Genomic DNA, 14,131 nt, shown 5'->3' with positions numbered 1-14,131 from the left:
CGTTGACACAAGCCTCCCGCGTACGCCTCCTTTTGCGGGTAAAGTTCACACTTTTCTCCGGGACGCAGAAGTCATGGCTGCACCTCCTGTTGTCATATGGAAGCAAGAAGTGCAGCGTCTGTTGCATTGCAGAGATCTGGTCCCCCGTCTGGAGGAGGCTTTGGGCAAATTCTCCAGACGAGACAGCGCCGAGGTGATCCAGCCTGTGCGCAGCATACTTCCCCTGCAGAAACATCACGGGTATAAAGTCTGCCCTGCACTTCAACTGCAGCCATAAAACAATGACACACTGTTGCTATTGTTGGATGACACTCCTTCACTGTTACAGCTTTCTAGGATTAATGCCCACATACATGGAGAACGACGGGGTCCTGTCCACAAAGCTCGTGTGTTTCTACAACAGGGAGGCCGGCTCAACTCTGCCAGCAGCAACAGCCACAGTGATGCTGTTGGACCCAGAGTTTGGGAATGTAAAGGCTGTGAGTACAAACTAATGCATACATAAATGACTCTGAAGAAGCTACAATATGCTGGCTCTAGTTACATAGTATTAAAAAAAAAACACTGTCAACTTTTAGGTCCCACGGGTCAGTTTAACATGTTTCCAACCTGCAGGTCATTGATGGAGAGGATATCACAAAAATGAGGACTGCTGTGGTCTCAGCCATCTCCGCTAAGGTACTTCCAATTTTCCCAACTACTACTGCCTGTTTTTTAAATCTTGCGATGCTCTAATTTTGTTGTTGTCCTGCTGTGTTATTTTTTTTGCCCCACAGCTGCTGATGTGCCCTGGAGCAGATGTCTTGGCCATCTTGGGGACTGGCAAACAGGCCATAGCTCATTACAATGTCTTCACAGAAATGTTTCAATTTAAAGAGGTAATTACAATATCTTGTGAATAGATATGAATAGCAAGTCTCAAGATGATATATCTTATTTGATTAATCTGTTTAAAAACAACAGGTTGGGTTTTTTACGGTTTTATTTGCCGGACTATTTCTTGGCCAGTTGCAGTGACTTTCTGGAGCCTCTGATCACGACCCCGTTATATAAGTCTGGTACCAATACCAATACTGAATGGCAATATATAAGTGCACTCTAGCTATCCTATTAAACATATTTTATTTAAGTTTATTAATAACAATATTGACAACTAATTGAATACTGTTGAAATTAGATCTATAATTGTTTGATAGACACCGTACCCTGCATCATCACAACAGGTGCGTGTCTGGAGCCGTACAAGACAGGGAGTGGAGAGGTTTTGCCGCTCCGCCAGTGGTCCGGTGACGGCATGCGTCTCAGCGGAGGAGGCGGTGAGGGGAGCAGATGCCATAGTGACGGTAACCAGCAGTACAGAGCCGGTGCTCTTTGGTCGGTGGGTCAAACCAGGAGCCCATGTGGCCGGTGAGAACAAATGATAACCCGGAAACAAAATGAAAGAGGAAATAAGGGAGATTTATAGATCAGCATTTCCCACCGCGTTTGTCTCCCGTTGCCGAGCAGCGGTGGGAGCTTGCAGGCCAAACTGGCGAGAGCTGGACGAAGTGTTGATGAAGGAGGCGGTGGTGTACAGTGACAGCAGGGACGGAGCAATGACAGAGTCCGGTGACGTCATCCTCTCTGGGGTCAGTCTGTCATTGTGCTTTCTAACTGCCCCAATAAGATAGCTAAAGTGTTTGTTGTTGGCTCCCTTTGCAGAATGTGTGGAGAGTAAAACAATATGATTGTAGATCTCTTGTTTTAGGCTGAAGTGTTTGCTGAGCTTGGAGATGTTATTAATGGGACAAAACCTGCACACAGAGAGAAGACAACCGTGTTCAAATCTCTTGGTAAGTACTTGACATTTGCCCAGTTCATATTATATGGAAAGTACTTTTCTACAATTCAGTACATCAAGTCTTGTTTTGTTTATTTACAACAGGATTGGGAGTTGAAGATGCGGTGTCTGCTCAGCTGGTTTTCCACCAATGGAAAGCCAAAGCCGGTTTACCATGAGGTGTCGTGTCAATCCTGACCTGACCTCTTTGTTTGACATTCATAGCCGACCAGCTAATCAAGATCGAGGCAATATAAGACAGGACAAGAAATAATATAGTTCAGTCCAAATTGATTTTACTTCAGATTACCTATCCTGATAAAAAAGCCATAGGGGACTTTATTACACTGATAATGTAAACTTAAAAATGTTATATAATTCCACAATATCATTATAGTTTTCGAAGTATGTATGTATGTTATATTATATAATATCATCTAATTTACATTTTCACATACTCGTATCAGTGTTATATGACCACATTAAAGTGAAAATGGGAAAGCCGTCTAATATTTAATTAAATATTTACCTGATGTGAGAATTTCTTCCCGCCTGATACACACGAACACGCCACCCGGCAGTCGCCCGACCCGGAGAGGCTAACAGCCCTGAAACGGGTCTTCCTGGGCGAGTGGCCTCACGTTATATTTTGAAGGAGCGTTGGGTTGGTGAGGGGTGGAAATGCTCGTGTTTACTAATCATTCTGCCATCGCTGTGGTCACTAGCATTATAGTGAGTAGGCAGCAGAAAAGCGTTAGCTAAGGTTGGTTGCAAAGCTACTAACCTTTCCCAGAGCTAACTAGCATTAGCTCTTCTGCCGCCGCATGGCAACGGCTCTACTGTAATATGGACATATGGACATTATCTGAGGGAGAAGGGAACTTAATCAAGAAGAACAGAACTGTTCTTTGTCACTAAAAAGAAGTGACGTCCTCACTGTAGACTCGTCTTGATATGAGAACTGACAGGTTGCATTTTCATTTTGACGCCAAAAGAAGGTGGCGATATTAAAGTGTTTTGTTAACGCAATAGACTGCCATATGAAATGGCATAGTGATGCGTTGAGCTAAAAGCTAATGTCAGTTTGCTAATGTGATATTTCCCATGTTCTCCATGCTGGCACGATAAAATGCTCACTGACAGGAAGAACATGCTGATGTTAAGCTGTCATACAGAACTGATTGTTCAACACTCTGGTCAATGACGATACAAATATCAAAATGGCCTGCAGGTGGCGCTAGAGGACGTGGTGGCCCAACCCACATTGTCATCTGAGAGCCATGATGCTAGCATGGCTAAAGTCCATCCATTTTCAGCCGCTTAGTCCGGGGTCGGGTCGCAGTGGCAGCAGACCCAGCAGGCTGAGCCAGGCTTCCCTCTCACCCGCAACATTCGCTAGCTCTTTCTGGGGGATGACGAGGCGTTCCCAGGCCAGCAGGGAGATATAATCCCTCCAGCGTGTCCTGGGTCTTCCCCAGGGTCTCCTCCCAGTTGGACGTGCCTGGAAAACCTCTAATGGGAGGCGTGCAGGAGACATCCGAATTAGATGCCCGAACCACCTCAGCTGACTCCTTTCGACACAAAGGAGTAGCGGCTCAACTCCAAGTTCCCTCCTGATGTCCGAGCTCCTTACCCTCTCTCTAATGCTGAGCCCAGCCACTGTAGGGAGGAAACTCATTTAGGCCGCTTGTATCCGAGACCTCGTTCTTTAGGATAGGTGACCGACCAGTAAATTGACAGCCTTGCCTTCTGGCTCAGCTCCCTCGTCACCAAGACGGTCCGGTGCAGCGCCTGTTTTACTGCTGCAGCCTGAACAAGACCCCGAGATACTTGAAGTCCTTCGCTTGGGGTAGGCACTGGGACCCAGCTGGAGGGAGCAATCCATCCATTTCCAGTAGAGCACCATGGTCTCAGATTTGGAGGTACTGACTCTCATTCCCACCTCTTCACACTTGGCCGCAAAACGCCAGTGAATGCTGGAGGTCACGGTCCAAGGAGACCAGCAGGACCACATCGCCTGCAAACAGCACAGAGGCGATCCCGAGACCCCCGAACCTGACGTTCTCCACCCCCACGGCTGCGCCTAAATATCCTGCCTGTGAAAATCTCGAACAGGACCAGTGATAAAGGGCAGCACTGGCAAAGGCCAACACCCACTGGGAATGTGTCTGACTTAATGCCGAGAATGATAAAGACAACAAGCATTTTTCGGGTAAGTTATAGACGTAATTAGTCAACAAAGCATTTTTGATGAATTTATTTGCTTAAAAAAAAAAAAAACATATTACAATCCGTAAATTAAACTGCATTTAGCAACAAAGTAAATCCAAGTGTGCACTTCCACCGCACCATTGAAACACTGATAAAAAAGGAGTCCAGATTTTACAGTGATTCCCCAGGGCACCCATGCAATTTGATCATTGCTCATTACAAAATAAAATGTATTTGCTGAATAGTTCATAATGCTCATATTGTATAACAAAAACAATAAAATCTGTTGCAACATTCAAGCGTAAATACACTAACTCCTAAAACACAGGAATAGGGATGGCCAAAATCAGCGAGAACTTAGTAGGGACTTGAAATGATGATATAATCTTTACAGATAGATTGAGAATGAACCTGCACAACAACACTAGCTGCACCTTCACATGCCCGACAGTCATTCATAAAATACTGTGTGTGTTGACTTAACACAGAGCAAGAAGAGATCAATGAATTCATCTAGACATCTTTTAGGAACAAAACAAGATAATTAACTGTTAATTATCTAGCAGAGACTGTGTTTTAAATGCTTGTTAATTATTGTAATTATTACTTAACTTAGCAGCTGCTACAACCATTGTAATAAGTCATCTGAGGGTGAAACTGTTTCTGAATGAGTGCATGATGTCATCTTGTACACGTTAAAACTAAATGAAAAAAAGGAGTAATTTTAGTATTAATGGAGTGACTACAAAGTGATGGCCATTGACTGGATTTTGGAAACACCTCAGTCTAGTCAGATGACGCATGTAAACAAAACGGAGCTGGCATGACGATGAAAAAAAGGACAACAAAACTTCTAAACAAGTATTTTTCTCAAAGTAAAATGTCATCAAGGCAGCAGGAATCTCTTAAGTGTGTAGGGGGAAAGAGTGCAGTGCAGGAACCTCCTCCTTTTAATTTTTTTAAAAAGAGTTAAATCTGCAATAATTTTCATGATAATATTCCATTTGAGTAGTGTTTCATAGAAAAATGATGTCATCGAAAAATGACATAATGGATTTCTTAGTTTTTTGTAAAATCCTCCCTCTTTCTCCTTAAATCAACCCCAGATCCCAGAACTAATCCCCCACCCTCACATTCCCTAAGGCCTTAACAAAGTCACTTCATTCCCGTCAAACTGAAAAAACTAAACAGACGCAAGTAAACAGAAACGAGACCTTCAGCACTGCTTCAATCTGTGACGTTTTTCAGATGGAAGTGTGAACTACCGGAGCTTCTATGTAAGCAAGGACACAAGGGGTGAATAGATATTTGGGGAACCCAGCCATCATCTTCTTCCCTCTGAGTAGGCGAGTTCTTACTGCAACCGTATTTTCTTTTCCCCGTGGTCCCTTAGAATATTCTGCACTTCCTCCTCCTCTCCTTGGTGGGTGGGGGGCACAGCACCGCTCTGATGGCTTCGTCAAACACCGTCTTAAGGCCGCGCTGCGTCAAAGCGGAGCACTCCAGGTACTTTACTGAAGCTGGAAGGCATCGGAGAGGAGAGTTGGAGAAAAGCAGAGGAAAAAGTCAACAAACCAGGTCGTACATACAGTTGATATTTTATGGCTTGAGTAAGCTGAGCAGGTGTTCTGTCAATTTACCAATATTATTGTACAAAGTAAAATCCCCAAAAAGTCTCTCCACACAGGCATGTCCAATAAATGCCAACAGAAAATGTATTTAAAATTGGTTTAACAACAAAAATGTTTTTAAACCATAATTCATCAGTATATAAAAAGAAAATAGTGCCTTTAGGAACATTATGTTCAACATCGTTAAGTCCCGGAGAACATGTTGCAACCATTTGTCAAATGCAACAAATGTAATGTATTCAAATATAAGGAAATTAAATTCAGATTTTATATAAACAGCAGTGACCGCAAGATCATTTAAACATTTTCATCAGTGTATGAACTGACTTATTTCTTTAGCCATGGCCAAGCCCTGAGGGTAGGTGATGGGGGAGAGTTTCTTCTCCTTGAGTTTTTCGATAGTGTCCTTGTCGTCTCTCAGGTCCAGCTTGGTGCCCACCAGGATGATGGGCGTGTTGGGGCAGTGGTGTCTCACCTCAGGGAACCACTGGGGAGAGATGGGGACAGCGTCATAGGTTGCAGGATGCAGGTGGACAGTGATAACGTGAAATGTGAGTAAATTGACAATTAAAAAAAAGAGATTTCTTTGGGAAACAAATCAACATGGTGTGACCTTTGGGGAACATGGGAGCGAGAGGAGGAAACACTGAACAATTTTCAGTCCTGCTGTTACAACGTCTGGCATTTATTCCGGTTACTTTATCTATTAAACTCCAAATAATCCACTTCTGTTCAAATATTACCTTCAAAGTAGTTTTAACATGAGAAAAAAACATTTTTCATGAAGAAATACAATGCTCCAAAAGCAAATCTGAATTTACCATTTTTTTTAAACTCAAGCATTACTCTGAGATCTCAAATCAAGTTTCTAAAGTTTGTTTTAGAGTTGTCAAAAATGGTAATCATCTAAAGGCTGAAATCCCAGATGTGTCTTTCTTATTCCTACACACATGCAGATATCTGACCATGAGTTTTAATGGAAAACTGCTAACCGTATATTGCGATTATTGACAGCCGTGACAAACTGCAGGGATAAAGAGCAGGTTGTTCTCACCTTGGCACGGACGTTTTCAAAGGAGGCTGGACTGACGAGTGAAAAGCAAATCAGGAACACATCCTGAGAGAAAATGAAGGAAAAAAAACATAAATACAGCATTAAAAACAGAATCAATCTGTTAAAACTGGTACAAGAATCTTAACATTAAAAATGAATTAACAGTGTGATGCTGAAAATAAGCGGATAGCGTACAATATGGACTTAATAGACTCAAAACGTTCAGACATGGGGATTCACAAAAAGAGACAAATCTGGACTCTGTTGGTTAAATACACATTAACTCCCACTGTCAGCTCCCTGTGAGTCGTAAGCACAGAGGCCAGTTTGTTGTCCGGACAAAGAGGGCAAACAATGGCTCCCTTTCACTTCCTCCAGACAGTGTATAGGTACTATGGATACAGGGCTCTACTCTGCTGAGTGCAAAGAGTCTGCATTAAGCATTACAGGCCAGTGAATAACTGCAAATCAATGCTGGTAAAGTGAAAGCAGTGTTCATGCTCACATTGTCTGGCTGATACTAGTCTGTGCACGGCAGCGGTCTGAGACAAGCGGTTGTTACTAAATGCATGAATGCATATACATACCGTCTGAGGGTAGGACAGAGGCCTGAGCCGGTCGTAGTCTTCCTGTCCCGCTGTATCCCAGAGGCCCAGGTTTACTGGTTTCCCATCAACCATCACATTGGCAGAGTAGTTGTCAAAGCTGCAGGAAGGGAGTTGCAGATTAGCTTCCAAATCAAGCACAGCGTGTTTTAACAATCTACCCCGAGATAAATAAAGTTCCATCTCGTACCATACATTTCTGACCACCTCACAGCTGTTCATGAAAGAGGTGCATCCGTGTGTGTTACTTACACTGTGGGGATGTACTCTCCAGGGAAGGCATTGGTTGTGTAGCTGATGAGCAGGCATGTTTTACCCACAGCCCTGGGATGAGAAAGGAGAGGAGCAAAGATTGAAAAAGAAAACCCACTTGTTGGTCACATTACGGTATATTCTTCAGTGAAATTAAGATGAAGAGCAAGTAAGATTTATAGTAAATTTGTATATTTAACCTGTCTTGGCAAGTCAGGAAAGCCTGGGCTAACCTGTGTTGCCTGACTTGAATTTTTCTTTAGTTGTTTTCCCCTTGACAATTGTAATTGTATATTAGGACTGGGTGTTTACTGTCTTGGATTTACTTAAGCAGTTACAAGATGTGCCCACGGGGATAACAGCACATCAGAAGTGAAGACAAAGTTAGTAAACCATCAAAGCTTTAAAAAAAAAGAAAAGAAAAAAAGTCAAACATGTCAAGATAAACTCAATGGTGAACAATCCAATAACTTTGTTCTACTGGACGAGTTATCGAGCGGCTAACGGTGACCGTCGCCATGGCACCGCGGCCCGAGCGCGTGGATCAGCCCGCCCGACCAGCTGACCCGGGGCGCGGGCACAACAACAGCTGCCGCTCGGGTTGCCATGTTATCCGAGGCTCGTTAGCCGCCCGACAACTGTTGGGACCCGGGTCAACGACACACAGCGGTTAGCTTGCAAAGGTTACTGTGCGATTGAAACTGGGACATTTCTTTAGAGTTCAGAGGGGTGAATTAAATAAAAAAGATGGTTTAACGTACCCGTCCCCCACCACCACACACTTAATGGCCTGCATCGGATGCCTCTCTCTCTCTCTCTCTTTCTCTCTGTCTCTCTCTCTCTCAACCCAGCCGACGTTACAGCAGCTCGATCCCAGTCGGCTCAGCTCGCTAACGACGTCGACGGAAACGCGAACAAAGTGTGAGGGCCTCGACTGCAGTCCGGAAAAGTTGAGGAATGTTGTCGTTACGGAAACTATCCGGCTTGTCTGTCCTTCTCTGCAACACCCGGTGGAACTTCCAGCAGGCAACACCCAGGGAAAAGGAAGGGGAAAAACGCCCACAGTTTGGAGGCTGCTGCTCCCAGATCCCTGCGAGTCATATCCGGTCCGAGCAGGACGTTCAAACACCGCCATCTACTGGTCACAAGGAGCATGACACGAGTTAAATAACGAAGTCTAGTGTCGGTAACGCAACTACATCTAGTTTGTTAGATACGGGGATGGGAGAAATATTATCCTCTTTCATGAGTGGAGATTGCAAAGATGAAATGCAATAAGAATAGCCCTCACTATAGCTAGTTGGATGATAATTAATTATGCATATATGTGTATGAAGATTTTTTATGTTGCAGCTGGTCGAGGTGGAGCTAATTTATTATCTATAGAAACTACTAGTGTCATGTAGATCTATAATCTATAACGGTTTCCTCTGAAATGTCGAAGCAGAAAGTACAAAAATACAATATAAATAAATACATGTTATTTGCACCACTGGTTTAATGTGACAGCTATTTAAGAACATATCAGAACTACAAAACAAAGCACCTACTTTATTGGCCCATGTGACCTTTACATACAGTTTCTGTTCATCTTAATGCAGCAGTTTTTTAAAGATATATCATTTGATCTCAAATTCAAATGATTTTTTTGGTGTAGAAAAGAACTGGATCTCAGATACTTAATGCGTTGAATAAATAAAAAGACGAATTGTGCAACTTTAAGGTAATTCGACTTTATCAAATATGCTCCCATTATGCTTAAACTCCACTATTTCATCAGAGGGAAATAATGCATTTTTGCTACATGTATCTGAAAGCAAAAGTTATTGGTTTATATGCAAATGAAGATTTTACGTAAACACATGATCAAATGATCAAATACAAGTTTACTACAATATATGATAATATTCACATTTTTAATGCCACAAAACACACACACACACTCTCTATATCTCTCTTTACAGTTTCTCTCATGCCTAAAGTATCATGTATCATCTTTATAATGGTTTTATATCACCATCCATTAATCACTGACTCCATGGCAACCAATCACAGTGGTAGCACACACAAACACACACACACACACCAATACATTAGTAACCTTGACTCTGGATTATGTTATTGGGGGATTTTCCCAGCAAACAACACATTAATAGGATAAACGTCACCAGTGGGGGGGGGGGGGGGGGGGGGGTAAAAGCAGAGGAGAGAGATTAATGGGGGATAAACAGGCCTGTCGCTGGCACATCAGGGAGGCTGTGAAACACAGTGGAGTCACACTGTGGGACCTCGGGATGTCAAACGGAGAAAATACATTAAAGAAGAAATCTGTTCGGAGGCATCCACACATCTAAAAAAAAACTGCATATTTTAGAAATGAGTATGTCTTGAATGAGTTCCACGGACCCTGGACTTTTCAAAAAGGTTGTTCAAAAAGAACTGCATGCAATGGTTGCATCCAAATTAGCAGCAAACTATACCCAATACATCCAATTTAGACTAGATCCTCCTTTCAGTTCAAAATGTCTGTCATGTAGTTATTATTTTCCATGTTTTTTCGACTGACTAACTCTAAATTCGGCAGATCTTTTGACCCGTTAACCTAACACAGATAATTCGGCCGCTTCCGAGCTCATGAAGGGCTTCTTGTCAGACCACTTTTATAGGAAGTGTAAGATTTGTGTTCAAAGCTCCGGGTCCCGTGGCCGCAGGAAATTCAGGATTCAATGAGTTAAAGTTTAACAATATTTAATGGCAAAGATAATACTCATGTAGCGTTCACGATCGTGGGGCCAGAAAGGAGAAACTCTCCACAGACGGACTGCAGCTCCCAGGGAGCACCAGACCGGGGCTGTCTCGAGTCTCCAGACCAGTAGAACCATGTCCCCCCAGAACAAATGCTCAGTCGTTAGTCTGGTCATGCAAATGAATTCACACCTAAAGGTTAGTTCCATTGGTCAGTTCAAAGGATGCCACAGTTCTGTTCGCTAAGCCAATTAATAAGCTGGCGAGGTCAAAGCTCACACTTCCGGTCAAGGACAGGAAGTTCCCCTTCAGAATAAAACCCACTATCCTGCCTTCAGAATAAAAGCAACACATTAGGTTTCAATCGGCATCCATTTTAACTATTGTCTAAACAATAAAACATTCATTCATTCTCATGCATCATACAGTTAATCATTACATTTGTCATTAAAACAGAATAATAAAACAGTGATCCTCTCTTATGTTTCATAATACATTCCTCCAGAATATTCCTCATAATATCCCAAATTAATTATCATATCTTTCTTTATGTATTAATTTAAAACATAAACTTCTCTTATCTACATGTGCAAATATATATAAAATCCACTACAACCCAACATAAGAAATATTACTTTAACTCTCTTTCAACACAACATAATCCAAATATGTAGCATGTTTTGTGTTATTAAACGACCTTACATTCAAGCTGGTTAGTTTAGTTTATCATAAAGACTGCAAGCAGCTAGTCTGGTTTGGGAGGAAAGTTCAGTGCAGGAGCTTCCCACTCGAGGGTTCAACAAGCCGGAACCATTATTAAAGAGAACTTTGTTGCTGAGGCTTTTATTGTGCACTGTCACGCTCAGCTCTCCTCCTGCTTCCCTGCCGCCCTCAGTCCGCATGCACCTTCCTCCAGAATGCAGTTTTGAAAGTCATTTTAATCGGATCATTATGTTTAACCATTAGCTCTCTAAATAATCACCAAGATTTAATGACCCCTGTCATGGTGCTCGCATTTGCATGAGAGTCAAATTGACTGTCTGCAGGCAATCGGCACTTAAATGGCAGAATGTGCTCCGTAATGACAGCAGCACTCACAACAGAGTCCACGGGAAGTCTGCTATCACACAATGTGGAGAAAGTCAACATTGCTAATGGAGTGCAAGCTGAAGGATTAAAGTATCCACACGTTATTCCTTACATTTCATCATTTCAGCTGAACTGAGCGCATAAAGCAGATGGAAGCACCGGGCTTTGGCATTTGTGCTGCTGTTATCTCCAGTTCCCACATGATCAATTTAAGCCTATACGCTGCAGTAACAAGATCCATAACTAGCTTTATGAATCATTCAGCATCTGATTGATTTTCAGAGGACTTATCAGTGGAGGCGAGTCTTATTAAGGCACTGCAGGTCTGACAGTAGAGTTTAAAACAGCTGCATCATAGAATAACGTGTTGCCACCCATGAAGTCTTTCAATCAGACTCAACCGCACGCTGCACATAAACACTCATAAATGCTGAAGCTGCATGTACAGCTGCACAACACAACAAATCCCATGTGGAAATGTCTCAGCGTTGGACATTTTTATTATTATTGTTTTTAAAGCTATGAGTGCCTCTAGTTGCGGTTTGCAAGCCTCCAGCACTGCATGATGAGCCGGGACAGACGGGTTCACAGTTTGCCTCGGATTGGTTTCAGGCAGCATATGTGCAGCCTGTTTGTCAGCCAGTGGCAGCAGATATTAAACTTCCTTGGAAATAAACCTTTGAAGGAGTGCTCTCTGTGCATTAGCAGTGACATATGCAACGCTTTAGCCCTCAGGTGAAAGGGGACTTCTCCCGTGTGATCACTAGTGTCCGGTCCCATCATTTCGCTAAGCTGATGACATTCAACCATGAGTCATTTCTTCATACACATTCAATCAAATCTATTACCGATGTGAGGTGCGTCACATGCTGCTGTCGTGGATGTGATGAGAAGTTTCCTGTCAAATGGCAGCATTTTGCTCCCAGTTGGAAAGATGGCCGACGCGTTTCCTTTTGTCCTCCCTCTCATTTTGTGTGTGCGTTTCTCTTTTTCTCCGTTCATTACCGACATCGCCTGCTTCCTTCTTTCAGCCACTGTGAGAGAGGACGTATGTCACATTACTTGTGTGTTTGCATTGGCAGTGAATGTGTGTGGAACAGATGTTTGTTCACAAGCTTCAGGAGTTCCTCAGAAGCCTGACAAAACACAAATGAGTATCAGATTTGAGTATTTATTCATGCAACAATAAACATTGTATTATATACAGAAGCGTGACGTTGTTGTGCACGATCACTACTGTCAGTTGACTCTCCTCAGTGACTTACGAGTGTTGCTGACTGCTGAACACAGTCCAGATAAACATAAGCATGTTATTTCTCTACATATGTCACCGCGTGCCTGGAGGGCCGAGTATGGAGCCAAATCCAGGCCAATAGTTTTGCTCGGCGTGGTATCATGAATGACAGTTTAACAAAAAAGGCGGAGGGCCTGCCTCAACTACGTTGCCGTGAAATTATAGGCTTGTTCGAGATGAGCCAGTTCTGCGCAGAATCGATCGCCGGTGATCGGCGCGCAATGCATGCATTACGTCATATTGACTCAAAGGTCATGGGTCAAAAATGAATCAAAGAGGCTGAGCGAAGCAGAGAGCAGAGGCTGACTCTGACTTCTGTTCTATTATGTTTGTGGCAGTATATGTCTTTGTTCATTTGTGAGACAAATGCTTCACTTCCAAATGTTCCTTATCACTGGGTGCATTGTGAACAGCAGATGAATTAACTGATTAGTGGGAGCTAATTGAATTGTAGCATGGAGAGAGTTCTTGCTGGGCTCCGCCCCTTTTGGTTCCACTAAAACTGGAAACAGAGCCCCTTCCTGCACTGGTCCGGACGTCTGCACTTAACACAGGATTATTCCAAAAACTGACGTCCTTCTCTTCCCCCACACAATCCCCCTTTACTTGTTGTGAGCACGTCAGGGAGATACACGGGCAGAAATGTCAACAAAAAAGAGTCAACAAGTTTCTCAGTAAAGATGAAACCCAGGAACTCTGTCTGGCTCCTGGCTGCAGGCGGTCCTGTGAGGAGGAATTTATGGGATCATGCTACAAATTACTTGTAACTTAACTGCCAACGCTGTGCATCCAGTATTTGTTCATGCCTGGAGCTTTTGAAGGGGGGGGGGGGGCGACGACGACATATGAAACCATTCATTTTCTATTTTCGGAGAGAAAGGATGATTAGTTTCACAGCACGCTGTTATCCATTTATGATAGAACATTTCAGCAAGATATATGGAAATGCAGGAAAGTACAATCATCTTTATGACCCAGGACCGCTTTTGTGTCAGTAACATGTGATCAGATCACAAGACTGACACTCTTTTTTGAGACTGAACTAACCGATACTTAAGGGTGTCGACCCTTTGAGCTTTGGCCATTTGAGGATTTGACCATGACAGGCTGATGAAATAAACAAAAGTGGTTACTTGTTCCTTGTTTTGATCAAAGATATACCATTAATAAAAATACTAAACTTTAGTTACATGTCAGGTGTTTTATTCCAAATGTGCACTTATTGGAAATGTGTGTGTGGGAGGGCTGATCACATGACTTCCTTGACTGTTACTTTCTTCCATTGTCTGCCTGTATTGCTGCACAATAAGTCCTCAGCACAACTCCCTTCCTGGACGCTGGACGTCAAACTGGGTCCTGCCCTCATCCCCGCAGTCCATCCCTGCTGGTGTGGCTGGGATCTTCCCTGGAAAAGCCTCAGCGAGGCATGAG

General features: G+C 43.1%; 2 protein-coding genes across 2 annotated transcripts; one reads left to right on the top strand and one right to left on the bottom strand.

Moving 5' to 3' along the window:
- Positions 1-63: 63 nt before the first annotated feature.
- crym (crystallin, mu) lies at positions 64-2,285 on the top strand. Its single transcript, XM_034558983.1, has 8 exons — positions 64-240; positions 329-479; positions 616-678; positions 777-878; positions 1,224-1,407; positions 1,507-1,628; positions 1,748-1,832; positions 1,925-2,285. Exons 1-8 carry the CDS (start codon positions 74-76, stop codon positions 1,996-1,998), a joined length of 948 nt encoding a protein of 315 aa, XP_034414874.1. The 5' UTR covers positions 64-73; the 3' UTR covers positions 1,999-2,285.
- A 1,784-nt stretch (positions 2,286-4,069) lies between these two features.
- LOC117748690 (ras-related C3 botulinum toxin substrate 1-like) lies at positions 4,070-8,683 on the bottom strand. The gene is made up of 6 exons (XM_034558686.1): positions 8,334-8,683; positions 7,573-7,644; positions 7,303-7,420; positions 6,716-6,778; positions 5,989-6,148; positions 4,070-5,550 (listed from the first exon to the last, which is right to left on the bottom strand). Exons 1-6 carry the CDS (start codon positions 8,366-8,368, stop codon positions 5,420-5,422), a joined length of 579 nt encoding a protein of 192 aa, XP_034414577.1. The 5' UTR covers positions 8,369-8,683; the 3' UTR covers positions 4,070-5,419.
- Positions 8,684-14,131: the final 5,448 nt, after the last annotated feature.

Source organism: Cyclopterus lumpus, chromosome 19 (assembly GCF_009769545.1).
Source record: "Cyclopterus lumpus isolate fCycLum1 chromosome 19, fCycLum1.pri, whole genome shotgun sequence".
Taxonomy (NCBI): Eukaryota; Metazoa; Chordata; class Actinopteri; order Perciformes; family Cyclopteridae; genus Cyclopterus; species Cyclopterus lumpus.
Note: the sequence above shows the minus strand (reverse complement) of the source record. Positions and strands in the feature narration are given on the sequence as shown.